The following is a 17,989-nucleotide window of genomic DNA, read 5'->3' as shown; positions in this document are numbered from 1 at the left end:
GAAAGGAGACATTCTGCAAACCTGTTTTAATTGTTTACAAGTGGTTTCCTTGACTCCTCTGGGAAGGTTGCCTGAGCCAACTGTATTCCCCATGAGGAAAACATGGCACAACCGGACCCAGAATAGCTAGAGCCAAGTTACTGGCAGAGCCAATTTCTCCCACACTGCCTTGCCAACTCTGCTTCCCCCCGCCCCAGTGTGCTGAATTTGTTTGTTTTCTTTTATTTCAGATTACTAAAAATAGGCCTGTCACATCTCAAGGCCCCTGTACACCATCACAAACATAATTACATGGCATGAGTTGAAAAATGTCAACTACACCTGAACTGTCTCAACCCCAAAATCAGACAGAATAGACCACATATGACTGTTTTCCTCAGGAAAAGTCAGTGTAAACGCAGAGGCTTTTTGTCTAGTCACCAGGATACACGCACTCGTGCCAGACTAACTGTAGGAAACAATGCAAAGGTGTTGTACTGATGCACTGGTACTTAATTAATCTCTTCCTTCCCTTTCCATTCTGTTCCCAGCAACCCTTGTCATTCAAATGGAGACTGAGGCCAAACGTGCATCATCCTCCGATACAGTAATGGAAAAGTGAGATTTTTCTCACTATTCTCATTAGTGCACTAGAGCATTTTTGGAAAAGACAGGACCCTGCTTTTGGTCTCAACAACACCCCCACATGTCATAAAAGGGGAGAAAACTGAGAAGACCCTGTCTCTAACACTGTTACCTTTTTGGTAAGAAGTGAGTTAAATCCAAAACTGCATATTCATGGAAATAAAAGTCTGAGTCATTACAGACCTCAGCTGGATTTGAACTACCAGTCAACACACTGAAGACTAATAGGCTATTTATTCCAAGGAAAAAACAACAACAAAACCTTAATTAGATAATAAGGAAGATTATAGTTGCTACTTGCTATAAACGTTGCATCTCATCCCAAGCTATATTTGTGCAATGAGTGAGGGGAATTCCTAGAAACTTATCTAGAAGTTTTCCATGGGGGGGCATATTGGAAAGTCCCACCTCCTTGTGACACTCATATAGCTTGTAGTTCCTTGCTTCACACCTAGAACAATGCAGGGAAATTTCCATTCTGTGAGCTTCAGTAATCAGGGAGGGCATTTTGGGATGAAACTGTTTGGAAGACCCAGCTGTGGACTCCAAAATGATATCAGCCTCTGACTTCTCCCTGCAGGTGCTACAATGGCCAGCCTCACTTCTCTGGCTCTCCTGCAGGTCCAACTGACTTAGAGTTGGTCAGAAAACAGGTCTGGGGAATTATTACAAACTTTGATTTGGGGCTGAGAGAAGTCAATGATAATATTTTTTAAGGTTATCTGAGAATTCCATGTGAACTTGACAAAATTTAAAGAACAGGTGAAGGGAGATCCCAGTGAAAAATACCAAAACACTGTCCTGTTTTCCCCAGGAGCTGACTCAGCCCAAGGTGTTTCCAAGGTGCAGTCTGTCAGGGTCAATAAACCAAGATTTTATTGTAATCTTGTATTTCCTTCTGAAACTGCTGAAAAACTGTATGCGCTTTCCCCTTTCCTTCTGCCCCTTTCCAAGGTCTTTGCCATTCTATATTCCCTCTTTTCCTATACCTAGTTGTTGAAGGAATAATCTCTATACCTTTCTTGCCTTTCTTTTCAGCTAGTTTCCTCACAACAAAGCACCACCCTGAAAAAGTAGGAAGAGAACACAGGAGAAGACAAATGCAGGTTGCACTTCTGCAAGAAATGGATAATCTTAGTCCTAGGCTGGGGCACCTGGCTACAAGAAGTGTACATCTAATAAAAGATGCTAGAAATAATGCAGTTCAAATACCCTCTAAAACAGTGAATGTTAATGTTTCTTTTAAGGTAGTTTTACCATGTTTTGGTCAGGACAGAGACTTGCTAATGTTGATCTGCTAATAGTAATCTATTACTATTTATCTGCTCTGCCTTACAAGGAATCTAGATTTTACTGTCCTATTGGCTGTTTGTGACTCATTACAGTCCAGAACAGATGAAATGTCCTACTCAGGGTGAGGAAATGAGACCTTAATATTACTAGAAGCTGATAAAGGAGCAGTACTGGTATTTTTTTCTCCAAGAATTCCCAGCTGGATTCCTAAGGCTGTTTAGATTAGATGGTGGTTTTAACCTAAAGATATAAATTCCTATGAAACAGATTGGAAGCTGAGTTTGGTGCTTTACTGGTACTAGGTATCTACTTTGCAGTGTTGGCATGCAGTACAGCTGGATCGTCACTTACCACCCAAGGTTTACTGCAGAAGTTGTAGATGGAGTAGAGGGAGTTGACCGTGTGGATGCCACCATACTGGAGGCCGATGATAAGGCTGCGGAAGTCCTCTCCCAGCGCCATGCTGTACGCGTGCTGCCGGATCAGGACAAAGTCTGGCTTAAAGGACCTGGAAGAGACAAGGGGAGTGATGTTTCACTTTCAAATGCTCAATAATGCTTCTAGCCTCTCCTTCTTTCTTTTCCATCCTTCTCCTTTCTTTTCATTGACACATGTTGCTCTTCTTTGGGCTTCCTGTCATGGGTTGCTTGCATTAGAAGGTAACAAACCAAACAAAAAAAACCTAGTCATTAAAAAAAGGAAAAATCCAACATAGCTGCAAGTGTGAGAGTGTAGGAGCAGGCCAAAGAGATTTGCTGCAGTTTCCATGTCACTCAGGCACACACAGGAACAAGCCACAAGCAGAGCCAAAGGTCATAAATTCACTGGTGGGGGGATTCTCTTTTCTTTCTAAAAGCTTGGCCATATTTGGCAAGCTCATTGCAATATGCAACGCAGATGAGGGAGCAAGTTTTTTTCCTGACGATTGAACTCAATATTGAAGCAATGCCCAGTGGGTGGGAAGATCATGAGGGATTTCAAAAAGCTATCGTACACATCTGTGCATTGACATACATTCCCCTTTTAATCAGTTTACTACATACGCAGCACATCCCAGGCTCTTATGGCTATGAGTCAACAAGTAAAGGGCAGGCATGGTAATGTAATTAATCAAATGAGCAGAGCCCTTCATCCAGTGCTGTGACTCATGGCATGGACTTCCAGAATATTATTTAGCAAGACTGGAGCTGGGACTCCTATGGTTCAACAGCAGCAGCTCTCAGCAAATACACAGAAAAGTGAGGCCCTTTCTAGGTAAGCCAACAGGCAACAGATTATCTTTAAAACTGCCAGATCTCATTCCTTGCTGACGCTGTGTCTTCAGAGCCATTCAGAAATCTCTGGAAACAGCAGCTGGAAAGAAACTGTTTCCAAAATGAAGCTCAGCAGTTAATATTTGAAGGTATGGAAGGGGCTTTTCCACTGAAACAGGGGATTATTTTGTACTTTAACAGAGGTTGCATCAAGGACATTGGAAAAATTTCCATGCTGTATTGAAGTTTTTCAGAGAAATGAGCTCTGTAACCAGGTCCCATTACCTCACTACCCTCGAACATTTTCCTTGCTAAGAGACTATAATTTCTATCCTTCGGATGTATGAGCTGGAAATACTTTGGGTTTATAGCCCATATTTATATTTCCATCATTCTGTCAGGGAAATCCGAGATGGTGACTCTGGGCCAGACTGTGGCAACAAACAGTGTATACAAAACCCAGCGCAGCTTTGTTCTTTTAAAGCTGTTCATTTTGTTTGTTGGCCTCGGGCTTTTGTTATCATCTGAGATATGGAGAGGAGCATGCTCTGCTTTTGTGATGCAAGAGGCCAAGCTTTGGAAGTGCTGTGATTCCCTCCCATGGAGTATTTTTAAATTGAAGCATGTTCCCTAATGTACTTGGCACCAAAGGTGGTGCTTTCCTCCAGCAGTGAGATGCATAATGAACATCAGGAGGGCTGCCCTATCGCTGTGCAGCGGATTTATGGGCCTCCCTGGTGTCAAGGCGGGTGAGGCAAGTGGTGACACCCTGCTGAGAAACAGCAAGAGAATACAAATCTTGGAAAGCTTGAGCTGCTCCATTCTGCTGGACTTGCCCTGTAGAAAGTACCCTGGAGGCAGGCACAGGTCCTCAGGAAGGATTAATCAGCTCCCTAGGACCAGGACTCAATGTCTGTCCTGAGTTACTCAACAGTTGTGGTGCCTGGAGGGGCAGGAACTTCAGGCACGTCCTTCCTCATTCAGCTTTCTGAGCACATGAAGAAGAAAATGGTCCCTGTTATGGCTCAAGTCTTTCCCCAGACTTGACTTAGGGAGCAGCACTTAACTGGGGCTGCACAGTAATGGTACAGACCATTGCTCCGCTATCCCCAGAGGAAGCAGCAGCATTTGCCCTTGAACATTTTCCCCAAGACCCCAGGGTGGGGATATGGTGCTGTGGTGGGGAACAAGCATGGCCAGCTGGGGTCAGAGAAGGGCACACAGCCACTGGGAAACTGCTTTCAGTGGCTTTACTTCTGCCAGGCAAAAGTTTAGAAAAAAGCTTTTGTCTTTTCAGGTCCTGGCAAGGGAAGAGTTTTTGAACTTAGAAAATGGACACAAGAATACAGAATTAATGTAGAAAAGCCTGTTCTCAAACTCTCTCTCTCATGCAGCAGATGAGGAGTGAATCTCTAAAGTGAAGGTGGACACTGAAGCCCTGTTTTGAACCAGGGACAGTGAAGATGTTCCCATGGATACTGAGAACAAGGCGGAGGAATAGCTAGAGGAGACGCTGTGAATAAACATCGACCAGAGAGCCCCAGAGTCCGTGAGACATCTGTAACGGGGAAACAGAGACCGGTGGCAGAATGTGGGGTGAGGGGCTAGGAAGGCTAGCAGGCAGTAAAAGGGAAATCACTAGTTGCGGTAGGAGTGGCAGTGTGAAAAGTGAGTAACTGAGGGTACCAGGGAAATGGGAAGAAAAGAGCTTAATTGCTTCACACAAGGATCCTTACTTTTTTGGTACAAGATTACTTTTGCAAGCTACCGCTCATTCTCAGAGTGTAAATCTCACTCTAACACAGTGCGCCTTGGATTTGGAACTGCTAGTAGTGTAACTGTTTTCTTTGCTAGTTCAACCCAATCCAATAACATCTCCTGTGACAGAAAATTGAAACCCTTGGCAGGCAGGCAGGTTAGGCAGAAGTCCCACAACTGAAGCGCTGTTGCCAAAACCTTTGGGTGAACCAAACTCAGTAACACCCACTGTGCTGAGGTCCTAAGCACCCAGGTAGTGCAGGACTAGGAGAGCAATGGCAGGAGCACATACCTTTCCTCTCTTCTACATCTGTCCAGCCAGTGCTTAAATGACCATGAGCAGTCTTGAACAGACCTGCACCTAGACCTCTGCTGAAGACAGCTCACGGGAGTGGGTTTGGTCACACAGAATACAAGAGAGCCCACTGAATCCCCTAATAGGCAGGTATATGGGAGAGGTAAATGGAACTAAAAGTAAACCACAAATTTAAAACATGTTGCTAATAAGCTGTGCTCTGCATGTTGGCATGGTGCCCTTCCTGGGCTGTATGGCAGACACCTGCCTGAAGGTGTGAATCTTCCTTAGCATGATAGCCAGATGGATGAAGCTTCAGGAGAAAGTGGGAGCCCATTTTTGGCCACAACTCTTTCACAGAAGCCCTTTCTCAAGCCCCAAGAGCTCAGTTCTCATTTAGTGTTTGGCTCCTAGCACTTCCTGGCAAAATAAAGGTCACTAAAATGCATGTGACATTCCCAGAGTGGCATAGAGATAACAAGAATCTTTCATAAAAAAAAAAAATATATATATATCCAGGAGACTGGAAATATTTCATTTTCAGATTTAAAATACCTGTAAGATTTCACTTTCCTCTGGAAAGGAAAGGTGCTTTCCTTTCAGCTCATCTTGCCACAAGCAACGGCCTCTTCCACACACAGCATGAGCCTTTCATTGCTCCGACTGGTGCACGACCAAACCAGCCACCCCCAGAGCGAAGCAGCCCCCCACAGATCCCTGTGTATCTTTCTCACTTTGCAGTAGTTGCCTCCTTGTCCCAGATGCTAGCCAAGGCACACGGCAGCTGCTCAGCCTACCTCTCTTCCTGGCAGTTGAGATCAGCCAGTGATTACCAGAGTCAATCACTCCTGGGTGATGATGAGTGTCTGGCTAGGAAGATGCTAGTGCTGCCAGTCCAGAGCCTGGACTCTGATACTGTGGTGTAGGATGCTTACTTGCATTTAACTAACTCTTTTTCAATGTTCCAATGCATTTTAGAAATCTCTTTCTTTCTTAGTGGTAAAACTACACTTTAGAGACAAAGTTAAGTATAAAGCCTGGATTCAAAATACCTAATAGGAAGAGATCTGACTGCAGAATATAATTTCTTAAATTGGACTCATTTACCCTTAAATCTGTGACAGCATTAGCTGTCTTGGAAATAGTTTTGTCAGAAATGAGGGGATATAAAACAATTTAAGAGATTCCTGATGTTAAATATGGAAGTTAAACATCTCAAGAGCAGCAGTAGCTATTCTGGTGACCATGTGTCTAACTTCTCTAAATATAAGAGAATAATCTCTGAAAAGATCATTGATAACATTTCTCTGCAGAAAGTAGGTCCTCAGCCACTGTCAATGGGATAGAGAAGGTGATGACAACAAAACCTGCTGGGAGGTTTAATGCCTTAAAGAGATTTCCTGTTTCTTATTTCTGCATCTAGACATAACTCTGGCTTGCTTCTTGGTCCTTCAACTTTTCTCACTGAAGCATCAAGAGCTTCATGAGCGTGAAGAAAGAGCACAAAAGAATAGATTATGTTGTCAAAATACCTTTCAATGATTCCTTCTCACTGCAGCCAAAGGGTAGACCTGCTTTATACTTTAGCACCATGATGGGTTTAGAGAGCTTTTTGCCTGTGCTGTGATAAAAGAATAGTGTCTCCTTCTGTCTTTCTTAAAGAGTGCCAGTCTTACGAGACACTTCACACTTTGTGTCAATGGATGAAGATCCAAGGAATTGGACACTGAAGAAGCACATCCTCAAGTCAGGTTATGTCTACCCTCCAATATTCCACAAGGCTTTACTCAGTTTTCTGACACTTCCCTGTGATCAACACATTTTGACTAAGTTCTCTTCCAAAGCCTTTCCTATCTGCTTGGCATGACACAGAGAGGAAAAGTGGACAATTAAGCAATATGATACAACAAGCTTTGCATTACTGGCAATTAATGGAGCCTTCAGGCAAGTTTCTGAGGCACAAGTCCAGGCCATAAGTGGCTGCAGCTACCTGAGAAGTACAATAATCCCTCCAACTATGCAGCGCCTCAGGTGACTGAGAGCTAATACAAAATGGCATTTACAAATAGGAACAAGCTCTTTTTGTACTTTACTTGGGTGTTAATAGTTATTGTTATTACATTTCTTAAAAGTAATAAGAAACCTGTGACATTTTCACCTATCATGATGTTAGATTTAATGTTACGTTGGATGTTGTGGTAAAATGGGAAATTTGCTAAGAAAAAATAATTTCAGTCAAGACCTCATGTCATATTTTCCACAGAAAGAAGTAAACCCTGATGAAGTTATTCAAAGAAGGGATGAATGTGGTGATTTATCTGAATAAGGTAATGCAGAGCTGGTTTTAGAGAAACAAGAAAGCAACACAGAATAAAGAAGGGCCTTGCTTTACCAGGCTGGAGGAGAGGAGCAAGGGGTCTTTTGGGACACTGTGATAGAGAGTGGCTGGGGAAGAACCATGGGGTGTGAGGGAGATTGGTCTAGCAAAGGCAGCAGGAACCAGGAATTGTGGTTGCTGTAGGACCAGTACCACTGTATGCAGATAAAGATGACCTGGAAGATGCTCTTATTTGCTTCTCAGTGACAGACTAGTGGTCCACAAGCCATAAAATCGCACGTCACACACTCTCTCCAAACTATACTGTGGCAGTCTGCCATATATTTTACTTGTAAATTGATCAACGTTGACAAAGAAAAGCATGTGGACCTGGCTGATGTCTCAAAGTAGTAACAACCACACATGTTAACAGCAGCTTGCCTTCAAAATGCTTGTGACCCAAAACTTTTACAAAAGGTGATCTGAATACTTTTCAACATCACAGAATAAAGTCATAGAGCAACTTAGGTCAAAAAGGATCTCTGGAACTCATCTGGCCCAATACACTGCTCATTGCAGGGTTAACTTTAAAGGGACATTAGGTTGATCAGAGTCTTGTCCAGACATATTTTAAATATTCCCAAAGATGAAGATCTCCCAGCCCCTCTGGGCACTTGGCCAATATTTGACCACCTTCACTGTGGAAGTTTTTTAAAAATTTGTATCTAACTGGAATTTCACCTGCTGCAACTTGTGACTGTTTTTTATTTTCCTTTCACTGTAAGCCTTCAAGAAGAGTCTGGCTTCATTTTCACTACATCCTCCTCTTAGTTGCCTGATGGCTACAGGTGGGTCCCCCTCAACTTCCGCTTTCATACTGAACAAAGTCATCTCTCAATCTTTCCTTGGATGTCTTTGGTCCAGTTGAATGACCTTGGTGGCCTTTCACTCAACTTGTTCAAGTTTGTTAATGTATTTTTTGTACTGGTGAGTTCACAGCTGGACACAGTACTCCAGATGTGAATAGTGTCTTGTTAGCTACACTCTTGCTAATACTGCCCAGTGAACCATTTGGCTTCTTCCCTGCAGGGGCACACAGGACCTCCAGGTCCTTTTGTGCAGAGCTGCTTTCTCTCCAGCTGCAGCCCAGCAGTACTGAGGTCATTCCTCCCTCACCGCAAGACTTTGTGATTGTCACTATTGAACTCTATGAGATTCCTGTTGGCCCATTTGCCCAGTTGTGGAAGTCCCTCTGAATGGCAGCTCTGCCTTCTGGCATATCTATTGCTCCCCACCCTCCAACTTAGTTGCCACTCATTAGCTTGTTGAGGCTACACTCTCTCCCAATATCAGGTCATTAATGAAGATCCACTTTGGCCAGTATAGTGCAGGTGCAGCAGGACTTGGCCCTTCTCTTCTCTGTTTGCCATTCCCTGGAAGAAGCCCATGTGGAAAGGAGACAAACAAAGGCAGGACTGGAAAATAAAAAAGAGCCGATCAAGACTGAAACAATCCACAACAGTCTTTAATCATCCTTGCATTCAGTCCAGGATTAACTAATTAATGAGTGCTCTAGGCCCTGGCAGCACATTTCTTATTGGAAAGAATTACTGTAAATGTGAAAAGGGCCAGGGAGTAGTTTAGTCTCCGAGATGCTCCCCACCCTGGTCTGCTCAGAGTGACTTTTGCTTTCTGGCAGCTGCCTGCACGCCAAATGTTTTCCCAATAACTGTCAGCATCCTGCCTGCATGTCGCCTGGGCGCCAGCTGCTGGGGAGGTGAAGGGGGAGATTATTCATCTTGGGAGATCAGTAAACCCCAAAGGGAGTAAGCAGGCCCCCAAGCATCTGTTTAGCAGCAGGAGCTGAGGTGGAAGCAACTGAGAATAAATATATAAATAAGCACACCCCAATTTATCTTCTCTTCTTTAGCTCCTGCTCAAAAAAAAAAAAAAAAAGAAAAAAAAGAAAAGAAAAAGAAAAAGCGGATGGGGACAGGGGCAAGTGAAGAAGGGGGGATAAAAGTCTCCTGCTCAAAAAAAAAAAAAAAAGAAAAAAAAGAAAAGAAAAAGAAAAAGCGGATGGGGACAGGGGCAAGTGAAGAAGGGGAGATAACAGTGATAGATGATGGTAAATCATCCCCCATGTGGGAATAATTTCTTGGTTTATAAATGTTTACTGGAAGTGTTAAAACGCTTCATGTATAACTGCAGCTTGCCAGGGTCTACCCTTTTTGACACCTTGTCCCAGCCCATTGTCTCTTCAGGGTATTTCAGTAAGAGAAGTGGTTATTTGACACATTGGTGTTTTGCCTAAAGGGCAGTTTCAAAAACTTACACAGTTATACACACTTCTCCTTTACATTTACAGATTGTCATGCCATCAGTACAAAAATATTGCCCAAATGTTGCTCAGTGCTAAATATATAGAACATATTGTACTATACTGTGTGGCACATTCTGTGACTCTCGGAAGAACCAACGTGTTTTTCCATCTGGCTTCTAGAAACCAAAACTCTCCTAATTAGTTTCTCCCATTTTTTTCTCCCATCTACATCTCTGCAGAAATTTTTAAAATTTTGGTTTGGAAGCAACAAAAAAACAAAAAAAAAAAAAGAAAAAGACATTCCCAAACCCCCCTCCAATTAGATCAAGAGTTAAATTAAAAATCAGGGGGACTAGACAGAGCATAGATTTCCTCTTTGAAACAAGCTTCCTGGAAGATGAGAAGCTGGAAAGTGACCTACTGCCTACTGATATGTCCTTACATCAGTGTCCAGGGACAGTAGCTACTCCCATGACCTCCCTTCATATGCTCCCTGTAGAAGAACTGCAAGAAACCACCAACACTTGTGAATGGATAGTCCTGAAGAGACAAGAAAATATCCACCTCCTAGCAATGTGCAGCTACTGTGTGGGGAGAAAGCTTGGCCTCTGTAGGTTAGAAAACCCACATACCTCTTTTAGTGAGCAGATTGTCACTGGTCCTGTGGAGAGGGTGAACCCACTGGGATGGTAAAAGGTGCAGTGGGAAAGGGATAGTATCCTCACTGGGCTTTAAAGTCTTGTACCTTGGAGCAGGCAGACCTTTTTTAGCTGGAGTACACTGGGGTCTGGAAGCTCTGAATAGCAGGAAAACACCTGCTGCTGGGCTGGCCAGGTTCTTCCCTGCTTTCTCCATGTAAAATAATTTGCTTCCTAATGCTATGATTGTACTGCAGCTTGCAGTACAATTTGGGAAAAAACCATTTTCAGGTGCTGGTCTATTCAGGATGGTGATTCAAAAGGCTGCCTTCCTGTTATCAGAGTGCAGAGCATGGTGTAATCAGTGAATCAGCTGGAACCAATGGGAAAGTCAGTGTTAATTAAAGGAATGAATGGGCTTGTATAGAGGAATCGAGCACTCAGTGACCTCAGCACAGCTGCGAGTGACAGGGACATATCAGCCAGGGTAAGCAGGGCGAGACACACACCTTCTTATATAGACTGCCCAAATTCAGGCAAGGCCTGTAGGATTGAATGCTGCTCCATGGCAGAGATCTGTGCCCATAGCAAGGCTTTGTTCACAGTGCTCAGCTCCTCTTTCCTTTGCTGTCAGTTTTGTCACTCCTCCCTGCTTGCTGGGGCCATTGCTTCATGCAGTGTCCTCCCTATTTCAGACACTGGACATATCCTGGTCCATCAGCTGTTGTCTGTGCTGTGGTATTATAGTGAGTCTGTGTACCACACTATAAGTGGTAGGGCCACCACTGTGGTAGGTCCCATGCAGACACATCAAAATGTGCTTTTTGCCCTGGATGATCAGCCCAAATGGCAAAAAAGGCTGCTCCATGGGGAGACTGGAGATGAGAGCAGTCTGGTGCATGATTAATTTATATCCTTAAAAGTCTGAAATGCTCCCAAATACTTTAATATTCCCCATGTAAGAAAGCTGTCCAGATTTTCAACGTATCCCTGCCTTATTCCCACATCTACTGGAATTAATAGCTGAAGGCTTGTAAAGCCCAAAAGGCAAACACAGGACTGCATTTAATCTAATGCAGAGGCTGAGATCATAGTTTGGGAGTCTAAGTGTTGTCAGAAGCAGAGACAGCCCAAATTCTCATTTATACTGACACTTATAATATCCTGAAAGCATAAATGCACCTCAGAGTGGGTGCAGAGCCAGCACTGACGGCCTCTTTGCACTGTGGAAGCATTGGTATGAAGGGCCTTCAGAGAAAGGAAGACAAGTGAAAATTAAAATCCCATTCTAAACCCAATAGAGGTGACACAGTCCAAGAGCTTTCTAAGATAAATTAGACTCCAAACAATTCACTCAATGTGTGTATGTGTGTGTAGACCTGTGCAAAAGGAAGTTGTGGATGCTCTGGAAGGAGGATGGGGAGCTCACCGAAGTTTTTTAAAAGCAGCCACCAGCCCATGCTTGTTTTTTTCACACTGATTAGCAGTCCAGCCATTGCACCCAGAAGGGACTTTTTTTCTCTGTTGAAGGGCTTGATACATCTAAGTTGGTGAGGGATCCTTTGGGATGAATAAGTGCCACCTTCTGCTTCCTATATTTAGCTTTTCACTGGGGGAACTCCAGTGCCAGTTGTACCCAAAGAAGTGCTGGTGTAACAAGGACCAACATGTGAGAGATTCCCCTCAGTCAGCCTGGGCTGAGCCCAACACTGCTTCAGTGCCCAGCTCATCCCCCTGCTCTGTCCTCAGTCAGGACACGTGCTATGGGGCATTGAAATAGGAAAGTGCTTGCTAGAGACTGCATGAGATACTCCACAGCCAGCTCTTTTTCTTCTGACTCTGAAGAAAATGTGCTGAATAGGCTGATGGAGTCAGATACCATGGTGGAGTGGCACAGAAAAAACACATGCAGTTTTTTAGATTTGTTAGATGATAGTCTCTCTCCCTCCAGTAGCATATTTAATTGAGACTATCAAGTCCTTCACCCCATCCTACACATGTGCAAACTTAGTAGCTAAAAAAGAGGAAGTGTGGACCCAGAATGTTACTGTAAAATTAAAATCTGGGAGCCACACTTGTTTTAAGAATCAGACAAGAAAAGTAATGTCTGGCTTCAGTTATATTGTTTGCTAATTTACTTGTAGCTGCTTGTTTCAAGATACACAGAGTAGTAGTTATGGAGGTCTGTATACTTCCAGTTCCTTGTTATCTTTAGTTGACAATTATGCTTCTAAAGCTCCTTTCTGTTTTTTAAATTTGACTGAAGCAAGTGGTAAGTGTAGGGCTTCAAGGACTGTTATATCTTCTTATTAAGGGATTTATCTTCCAGGTAAAAGAACTGCAATTCTTTTCTGGTGCAGTTCAAATCAGTTGGCACAGGGTCAAAAAGAATGGCTTAACTCCAAGGAGTCAGAAAGGATCAAGGGATCAGCAAAGAAAGAGCTCAGATTTAAACCTGCAATAGAATGTCCCCAGTTTAAAGAAAGAACTAGGAGACCTGCTGCAAAATGACAGAATTTTATAGGCAAATATATTGTTAGGTAGTTTTTCAATTAACATAATTTCAAACTGGAGAGAACAGCACAGCGGTTGCTTCATTATTATTATTATTATTATTATTATTAGTATTATTATTATTACTGTCGTTGTTGTCATTGTTATAAATGTTTATCATTTCACTGATTTAAAATCTGCTGGTTTGTAGTATATTCACCATCTTTTGACTAAACTGCCATGTTCTCTTGCCTTCACTTCAAGGAGGAGTTGAAGAAGGCAAGGCTTCTGCAGAGAGGGAATCCTGAATGTGCCTGTTAGCAAGATGTGGTTGTATTTCCTTCTTATAACTTGTCAGTGGGATTTTCAAGGATTCTGGGTGTTCAAAACCCATGATATATATCTCACCATCTAGAAACATTCTGGCTTGTGACTGAATTTTTTGCTTAATAATTAACAAAGGCCTAATAAGTTATGGAAAAAATATGCCACCATCAGTAGGGTTGGGGCACAGATGTGAGCGGAGGGTGTCCCACTTGGCATTTCCCTGTGGCCAGGCACTCTGCTCTGGCCAGGGAGAATGCAGCTGTGGCAGGATGGGGGACTAGGGTCAGTGGGAAGCAAGCTGCATCCATGTGGATGGGCTGAGGGTTCTCCACACAGCTCAGCAGCAGTATGATCCGTAATTCACCTTCTAAAGTGAAGAAGAGTTTTCATTTCTGTAACTTCTGAAGTGCTGGTAGGAGTGACTGTGGAAGTTGGCTGGCCTAAGCTCTTAAACTCGCTGGGTTGTGCAGGACGGGCACATCAGCAAGGCACATCAAACAAATGGCTAACAACTTGTAAGGACTGTAACAAACCATGCACAGCACATGCCATATACATTGGGTATCCAGGCAAGTATATATTTGCCAAATCCACTTCCCACCACACAAATGCATACGTCCTTAAACACACATAGATGAAAACAAACAAGCGAAAATGAATTAATACCATTCATTAAAACATGCATTTTCATGTATCTATAGCCATGCAAAAGGCTAGGTGTACATGTGTATTTACTGCAAGCAGAAACATGAACACCATGCCCCAGACACTGATGTGAAATAAATTTTGTCTTCAGTTTCAGTTTAATAGCTCAAGATCTTTCTGCCAGATGCATGAATGGCTTTTGGGGAAAGGCACGGGAAGGAAAATGAAGATGTGATCAACCTAGGAATGGTTCTTGGGAAATCATCCAGCGTCATGAGCAAGCGAACACAAGAGTGCCTTAGTACAGCGCTAAGTACTAAGTGGTCTGATGGATGCTTCAGTGGCTGGTTCATGGAATATATGCTTTGTTTTGCTGAGAAACAGACATTTGTGGGACGAGAGAAAGCAAATGGATATAACAGACAACCTTCAAATTTTTTAGCAGAGGCTTGTGAAACCGTATCAAAGAATGAATCGAGACTTGTAGACGTACTAAGAGCTTTCAAGACCTGAAATGAATTGATGGACCACAGTCATAGCTAACTGACAGTGACAAGTGTTGCTTTGCACTGTTTGGACTGGAAATGACATCCTGAGATATTAAACTGAGGCCAGCATGCTCAGAATCACCATTTTTCAGCTGTTCTAATAATCCCTTTCAAAAATATCCCTGCATCCTATATTGTATGTCTCTATTTCTGAACTAGAAGCAAACAAAGTATTGATTAAATGTATGAACAATACTAAACTCAGAGATGCTGTATGCACCAAAAAGCACACAGGAATTGTACAAAAAGAAGCAGAGGCTAGAGAAATGGATTGGCAATGAGATTTCAACATGAACAAAGAAAAGCTATTGTATCAAAGTTGAAATACAGAGTTGGAAGTTATAATGACAGAAACTCATAAAGATGCAGGCTTGGGAATAAAAGGGTGAAAGGTAATATCAGGGCTATGTAAAAGAGAAGCATTTTATCATCATACGCAGATGTGACAACCTACATTGTTCTTTATATAGCACCAGTAAGAAGGCATCTAAAGTTAACTCCAAATCGCAGGCTCTCTGATGTCAGTAAGAAGGTGGTCAATGCTTTTGGAAAGTGAATTGGGTGCATGATTGGGGAAGCATTGCTCAGGAAGAGTCTGCTTGCAATGACTGCAAACACGAAGTCATGTTAATAGGGACGGAAATCCCCATCAAACAGAGATATGGTATTACTTCTGAGATACACCACAGGGCAAAGCTGGAGCATTGGGAATCTCTGGCAAAAAAGGTGGTATTTCAGGAGCAAATTAGGCTGTGAGGATCAGGATCATGGAAAAGCTATGTGGCTATTGCAAGAGTAGTCCACTAGGATCAGGACCTAACACAGTCAGGCTCATGAATGCAAGCCACTATTTACAACAAAGGTTAGATGACACCAAGGAAAGAAAAAAATCAAGGGAAAGGAACATCTATTGTCCCTTTTATTGGGAGGCCTGAGGCTAAAAAGAACCTGAAAAGGAGGCACTTGTGGTTGCATGAAGGGTCTGGGCTGGAAACAACAACTGTATGGCATAATGTTCAACTGAGATAGGATACAAAACCACCAGAGTCAGGTCAGTCTTTCCACCACTTCCAGGAAACCCTGAAGTCATCAGGACTGTGCTGCCCTAGTTCAGATACCAGTCAGACCCTGAGGTCATCCTGCTTGCCAGAACATTGCTCCAGAAAGCCTGATTTTCAAGACAAGCTAGTGCTCCTCACCTTACCACCTTGGTGCCGTTCCTCATCACCTGCATGTCCACCATGCAGCCGCCCATGACATAAGCAGCCAGGTTCAGCTCGGCAAACTCAGCCTGCAGTGGAGCAAAAGGACAGAGCGTTACTCAAGGACAGCACAGACACAAACACATGAACACAGACTTGTCTTCTGCTGGAATGTGCCTTTCCTTCTTTTCCTTTTTTTCTTTTTTTCTTTTTTCTTTTTTATTTTAGGTGGAGCAACTGGAGATCCAATTTCAGCTGATTTGCCCTGGAGAGACTGCAGAAGTACTTAAGGCTTCCACACTTGGGGTGTACAAGTATACAGGATTAGGCTTATTGCAGTAATAAGTACTGAAGGAATTAAGAATAAGCAAGCTGAAAAACTCATTCAGGAAAGAATAATAATAACAATAAGAGGTAAGGTCGTTTGAATTCAAATTCCAAGTTTCCACTTGGAAACATCCATTTAGAATTATGTCTGAGTTGGTTGTTTTGCCATTGGCCAGCTATAAACCTAATACAACAGATTTAAACCTCCCTAAATAGTTAAAAAACCTCATTATGCTGCAGGAAGGTGATAAGCAGAAAAACCCACCTGATGCGCTTTACTTATTAAGGTTTTAACTATTAAAGGCTTAGCAAAGCTGGGTAAGTTATTAACAGTACTGCTCAATTATTAAAACACTTTATCTTTTAAAAGAGGCGCAACTTACAGGGCTGGAAATGTTGGCAAGGAATATTTAAGGTATAGGGAGCAAAAGGCAATGTGCACAGGGGTGATTTCGACTGCAGTGGGCGTCAGTGAAGATTAAGCCACAAATCAGAGCAATTAACTGGGCGAGAGGTGTGATCATCCTCCTGCGTGGCCACTGGCTCTGCTGCCCTTCAGACAGGAGCACCAGTGAGACTTCATGGTCTCAGGCCACTCTCAGTAGGAGGAGGATGGCAGGTCTAGCTGATCAGCGCTTGCCTTAGGCTCCAAATCCTAACTCTGTTCTTTAAAGGAACAACTTTTATACTGAAAAAAAAAAAAGAAAAGAAAAGAAAAAAAGCATGTTTATCCTCCTGAACGCATGGAAAAAACTTGCCAATGGAGAATTAGTGCACCTGTAAAGGCTCAGAGGCCAGACGACAAATGAGAAAAATCGCTTCCAACTTTCTTTTTTTAAAATCCACATAATTTTAAAGCAATGACTGTGGACTGGTGACTCGATGATGTAATGAAATTTCATGTCTGTGGCCTGGTGTAAACTTTTCAAAGCAACACCCTTACATGGTCTTACATCATTGTAACTCCAAATTACAGTGAAAGGAAGGCGAAAATTCCTGTTGCCAAGAAATAAATCCTACTTCAAATGCAAGCACACACCCACAGATAGAGAGGGAATGGCAGTGGTTCAGGTGACTAGCTGGGCTTTTCTTACAAGATTGCACAGCACTGCCTTGGCCACAACCATGCTTCTTCAGTGATTGTATTGGACCAAAGAATATATGTACCTCTAAAAGGCACCTGCATTTTATACATTTAAAAAATCTCAGGAGACGTGGGGAGGGTGGAATCCACCTTGAACAATTTCAGCAAGAGTAGCTGCTCTGGGAACCATCGGTGAGCTGCCCAGCAGGTCAAGGCAAGTGGGACACAGCTTTCCTGTTTGCTAGCTTACATGTGGGCTGGAGAAGTTCTATAGACTGGGGAGATGAAAGGATGGTTTTCCCACCTCTGTGTCTTCATATGCCTCAGAGAGGTCCCACTCTGAAAGCAGAGTGTTGCTGAGCTGGACCTTCAGCTTCTGCAGCTGAGGGGTGCATCAGCGTGAGAGAGGGAAAATTAAGATCCGTGTTTTCATATTTTTTACGCTTTTCTTCTGCAATTTTTTCCATAATGGTTTTATACTAAAGAGCTTAACACTTTGCTTTAGAATCATAGAATCATAGAATGTATTGGATTGGAAGGGACCTTCGAAGGTCATCTAGTCCACCCCCCCTGCAGTAAGCAGGGTCACCTTTACTACAGCAGGTTGCTCAGGGCCCCATCAAGCCTGACCTTGAATATCTCCAGGGATAGGGCCTCCACTACCTCTCTGGGCAACCCGTTCCAATGATCTACCACCCTCATATTGAAAAACTTTTTCCTAATATCCAACCTAAATCTACCTGTTTCTAGTTTAAAACCATTACCCCTCGTCCTATTGCTACATGCGATTGTGAACAGTTCTTCCCCAGCTTTCTTATAGGCATCTTTCAGGTACTGGAAGGCCACTGGTCACTACAAGGTG

At 43.0% G+C, this 17,989-nt stretch overlaps 1 protein-coding gene across 1 annotated transcript in view; it reads right to left on the bottom strand.

The window, feature by feature from the left end:
- LOC104532863 (synapsin-3) overlaps positions 1-17,989 on the bottom strand; it is a 47,452-nt gene that overhangs the window by 3,607 nt on the left and 25,856 nt on the right. Inside the window, exons 3-5 of the mRNA XM_029087506.1 lie at positions 15,714-15,805; positions 12,999-13,001; positions 2,269-2,425 (exon numbers count right to left, since the gene is read on the bottom strand). Coding sequence (XP_028943339.1) covers positions 2,269-2,425; positions 12,999-13,001; positions 15,714-15,805 — 252 coding nt within the window. The remainder of the gene's footprint in view (positions 1-2,268; positions 2,426-12,998; positions 13,002-15,713; positions 15,806-17,989) is intronic.

The sequence above is a fragment of the Antrostomus carolinensis genome, unplaced genomic scaffold (genome assembly GCF_000700745.2).
Source record: "Antrostomus carolinensis isolate BGI_N321 unplaced genomic scaffold, ASM70074v2 scaffold3760, whole genome shotgun sequence".
Lineage (NCBI taxonomy): Eukaryota > Metazoa > Chordata > Aves > Caprimulgiformes > Caprimulgidae > Antrostomus > Antrostomus carolinensis.
The sequence above is the reverse complement of the archived record's forward strand: the minus strand, read 5'-3'. Positions and strand labels throughout refer to the sequence as shown.